The 4,439-nt window shown below is 41.2% G+C and overlaps 1 protein-coding gene across 7 annotated transcripts; it reads left to right on the top strand.

Moving 5' to 3' along the window:
• The first annotated feature begins 6 nt into the window (after positions 1-6).
• Positions 7-3,329, top strand: LOC119269697. 7 transcript variants are annotated; one of them, XM_037551593.1, is made up of 7 exons: positions 7-196; positions 1,078-1,186; positions 1,272-1,367; positions 2,211-2,267; positions 2,358-2,452; positions 2,573-2,644; positions 3,092-3,329. In XM_037551593.1, the coding sequence occupies exons 2-7, from the start codon at positions 1,093-1,095 to the stop codon at positions 3,164-3,166; spliced, it is 489 nt and encodes a 162-aa protein (XP_037407490.1). In that variant the 5' UTR covers positions 7-196; positions 1,078-1,092; the 3' UTR covers positions 3,167-3,329. The 7 variants fall into 7 exon arrangements, 4 of the variants coding, with proteins under 4 accessions (XP_037407490.1, XP_037407492.1, XP_037407489.1 ...); XM_037551595.1 differs by having other exon boundaries at positions 3,087-3,329; XM_037551592.1 differs by having other exon boundaries at positions 2,555-2,644.
• Positions 3,330-4,439: the final 1,110 nt, after the last annotated feature.

The raw sequence follows: 4,439 nt of genomic DNA, 5'->3' as shown, positions 1-4,439 counted from the left end.
AGGCGATCATTCAAGACCGGCATCGGCAAGTCCAACCTGCTCTCCCGCTTCACCCGCAACGAGTTCAGCCTCGAGTCCAAGTCCACCATCAGGGGGGTCGAGTTCGCCACCCGCTCCCTCTAGGTCGACGACAAGGTCGTCAAGGCCCAGATTTGGGACATCGCCGGTCTTCCTATCCCCGTCTGTTCGGCAGCAGGTAGATTCCCCTTCCCCTTGAAGCGTATGTGTGTGTGTGTGTGTCTGCTGTGGGGCTTTTGTTTGTTGGATCTCGCTGCCGAATTATGCTGCGTGCTGGCGCGGCTGCGCGCTGAAGTGTAGGTGTAGGTTCAGTCGGTCCTGCTAATGGATCATAGCATCGGCTGGTTACGAATCAGTTGGCTGTACGACTTGGGGACTTGCATAGCTAGAATCGCATGATCTGATTGGTGCTGTTTTTGGTCCTGGAAATGCCCCCCTTATAGATTTAGCTTAGTACACTATGATCATGTAGTCTGTGTAGGCTTATTACTCTGTGTGGTTTTATCTTGCCACTTCAGTGAAGATCAGGGATTCACTGGCAACGGAGTTAGTTCTGATATTTCAATTGTAACAGTTGTTACATTTCTCATGTTTGATTCCTGTTCTGGAAGTCCAGGTAACTTAGAAAGTACGTCCTATCATGATCGATTCCTTCTCAGTTAGTCTCCGGGGGAAACAATATGCTATTTTTTCCACATCTGGGAATTCTATTAGTTTTGCTTTTGCCAATGGCGCAAACCGCACAAAACCATAACATAGCATTTGAAAAAGCGATGTACTCTTAACCGTATGCCTGTACAGACTGCTGGTCATGTACTCTGTTTCACAATTTTGATTTCTGCTCCGGTTACACGCAGTCAGTCTTCCAAGGTCTGTTGTGCGTCCTGCTAGTGTTCACAGCGTTCCAAGTTCATGGGGGTCTTGTTTATTTGTTCATGTGATGATTCTTATACACATTTCATAGTTTCTTCTACATATGCGCTACATTTTGGGTAAATCCTATGCAGATTATGAAGTAACTTTGGTGCCTCGGTAACCATCTTCTTCGTTCTTTTGCAGTTGTGGAGACCATGGATGGGAACTATCGCAGAAGCACCATTTTGCCTTTTTCTATTAGATGCCTTTGGATTGTTTGGCATCAGACCTTGTTCAAGGAGATTTGCTTTTGGTAGATGCAGAGTATAGATTAAGTATTCAATAAATTCACCACATGAGTATACTACTTAATAGCCAATTTTCGTGGTCAAATTCAGCCCTGGATGCAAATGGACATCATGATTCTGTTATGCGCCGAGGTCTGTGGTCAAATTCTCGATTGGTGTGGAACACCATGGACAGGGCAAAATCAGGTCCAATTTTTTTCTTGAATAGCCTACTGTCTTCACTGGACAATTTTTCTTTTCTTCTTTGACCCAGTTGATTGTATGGCACTGAAATATAAATATTTGTTTGCTCGTCCTCCCCTTTGGAAATTCATACCATGCCTGGAAATGTTTGATTGACCATCTTCTTCTTATTGATCCATAAAAACTTGACATTTTTGTTGTAAAAACATACCTGTATATATGTTGATAGTCTAGTAAGAACTTGTTGTGTCTGGGTTTGTGGATCTTACAAAATATATCATCTATGATTTTATCCTTGAACTATTGCTATGGCGATAAATGCCCATGCGTACCTTTGTTGTCACTTTTTAGGGTGTGCGTAGTTTGTTAATTCAGGGAACTACATGATATCTTTACTCGTACAAAATGCCCAGTTGTTCTTGTAAATATAGGCGTGCCTACCATCGCCCCATCGGCACCATCACCAAACAGAAAAGGGCTCTAGCCTCTTCTTATGACAAGAAAAATAGGCATTGTTACCTGTTTGCATCTCAGATTGCATAATATTGGAGGAACATGCTTAATTGGCCTGTGCATTTGGCAGATATAGTAGTGTTTGTTCCGCTACTAGCATCCTGTACTTTTTAGTTGGTATTTGGTATTATATATTTTTCTTCTAGCCTAGAATTATTCATTTTAGATCTTGTTACATGATGTGTCATGTATATGACTAGTACTACTATTTCTGCATGCTTATATGTTTGTGCATTGACTAGCTTAACTAGCACAGTAGTGTTCTGTTGAAATTTGAGGCATATCTTTGTTCATAAGTGTCTTTGTTCCCATGCAGTGTGCTTTGAAATGTAGGGCGAATCTTGTGGAGGAGTAGGGCAAATCAGACATTGTCTCGCTTGTGCCGCTGTGGTAAAAACAGAGCACCACTCTTACTTGATGTGCATGTGTTAATACTGCAAAATGATTGAGATCTGTTTGACTTTTCTCTTCTTTGTGTAGATAACATGCTGAATGTTGGTCATGCGACTGTGTATGAATCTTCTGTACATGTATATTATCAGGCATTGTTTAATGCTGCTGAGGGTTTAACAGAGGTGATGTTTGTACTACTGTTGAAACAAATAGCCGAGGAAGTCACAATGTTCTTCTGTTAAGCCATTGTCTCATGTACTTACAAATTTCTGGTTGACGTGTAGTGTTTCAACCAACTGCAGAAAAATCAGTTTGATGTATGGATGCTTCATGCGGTGGTAGCTAATGATCTCTGTACTGGTGATAGTTTTGTGGTAAGTGTACTGCGGTAAAATGCAGATGTTGATTATTTCCTCGACCATGGTTGTGATGTGCTTGGTTTTAGTGGTCCTGATGTATGAGCCTACTTTTCCCGTTTCTTGCTGTTTTAGGATATCATGTCCGATTTCAATGTTGGGTCGATCGAGTTGTTGATTTTCTCACCCTGGTCATACCATAATATGTTACTGTTTAGTCATGTATGCATCTCCATCTTGCAAGCCTGCCATACATGATAGGATTAGTACTTATTAATTACTTATATGTGCTTGTAGAGAAGGATACAATTATTATTTAACCAGTCCAGATTTTGTACATTTGATGTGCTTAGAAGGGACATAGATCTCTACTCTTCTATATAATGTCATCCATGTTCTACCCATGTATTTTATTGGCAATCATTCAACTTTCACTCTATCTCACTACTAATTTATGTAGATCAGGATCTAATGTCGTCGAGGTGGCTGCTGCTCTTACCGAAGATCAGAAGAAGCCTGGATATGTGCACCAAGTTTTAGTTGATGTTGCCACCAAGTTTTGGTGCATGTGTATTTGTTTTTTGATTGTATGTACACTTGTTGGATCGTGCGCTATTGTACATGTGGTATTGTGAGTTTCATTGATCGATTTTTGGATTTGATCATTTAATTGAAAGAATGTTTTGATTGTTTGCTGTTGAAATGTGTAAATTTGAAATCTGTGAATGAAAAGGTTTGGATGTTCTAATGGATCAAATAATATTTGGGCTCTAAAAATGCTATGGCCCAAACAGTAGTGTACTCGAATGTTGTGCATTTATGAATAAACGGTACAAAAAGGCTTAATGAAATGGACTGTGAAATGGCTAAGGCCTAGAAATAAAAAGGCCAAATTGTTGGGCCCGACCCATGTTGTTGACTCAAATTGAAAGAAAAAACAACAACAAATGGGCTGAATTAATGGGTTCGGCCCATGTAAAAGAATCAATCGGACCGGGCTGAATCTTGTCAGTGACCTTTTCAATTGGTTGCTATTTTGCCACGTCAGATTGCCACGTCGGATCCGACGTGGTCTGAGCAGACAACCAGTGACCAAAACAAAAGGTCACGGGTTCAACGACCTTCTGTTTTGGTCATAAACGTCTATGACCTTCTCACAGAGAAGGTCGTTAATTTCAGTTTACGACTGCCAGCTTTTGACCTTCTGTTTTTGGTCACAAAAAGGTCGCAAATAAAAAACAATGACCTTTCAGTGACCAATAGTCAAGGTCACAAGTTGATATATTTCTTGTAGTGCACGCGGTGGGGAGTATGAGGGTTTATTGGTCCGGCTGCCGTCGCCGGAAAATAACAGGAGGTGTGGGTGAGTAGAGGAATGGCCTGGCCAGCAATGGAGTAGGGTGGGGCGGTGCGGCCTGTGCGGCAGCACAGCCGGTCCTGGGAGGCGGGAGCAGGCAGTCCCACCGGCGCTGGTTTGGGCGGCTGGAGCAAGATGATCAGATATTGAAGAAGCAGCACGGCCGTTGGATTAACATCCAACGATCACTACTGCAATCATTTGTGGACTAAGTTGACAAAGCCTTTCATACACGTCAACCTAGTAGACCCACTAGTCAGCCTCCAAATCTGACCCAAACAACATACAACCCCAAATTTCTAGCGAGATTCAAATTAATTTAAAAATTAAACATACCTTAATTTAAATCCAATGAAATTTTACCCGCACAAAAACAATGAAATTTAAAATATCAAAATCCGAAAGAAAAAAGTATTTTGGAACTAATTGCATGTTTGCTATATTTTTCATTTTACA

This window comes from Triticum dicoccoides, chromosome 3A (assembly GCF_002162155.2).
Source record: "Triticum dicoccoides isolate Atlit2015 ecotype Zavitan chromosome 3A, WEW_v2.0, whole genome shotgun sequence".
Taxonomy (NCBI): domain Eukaryota; kingdom Viridiplantae; phylum Streptophyta; class Magnoliopsida; order Poales; family Poaceae; genus Triticum; species Triticum dicoccoides.
Note: the sequence above shows the minus strand (reverse complement) of the source record. Positions and strands in the feature narration are given on the sequence as shown.

Excerpts from the sequence above, each read along its gene's own strand:
- LOC119269697 (XM_037551592.1), top strand. The coding sequence starts at position 1,093 with ATGGGAACTATCGCAGAAGCACCATTTTGCCTTTTTCTATTAGATGCC. Across the intron at positions 2,453-2,554 it reads CTGCTGAGGGTTTAACAGAG|TGTTTCAACCAACTGCAGAA; the intron begins GTGATGTTTGTA and ends GTTGACGTGTAG. Across the intron at positions 2,645-3,091 it reads GTACTGGTGATAGTTTTGTG|GATCTAATGTCGTCGAGGTG; the intron begins GTAAGTGTACTG and ends TATGTAGATCAG.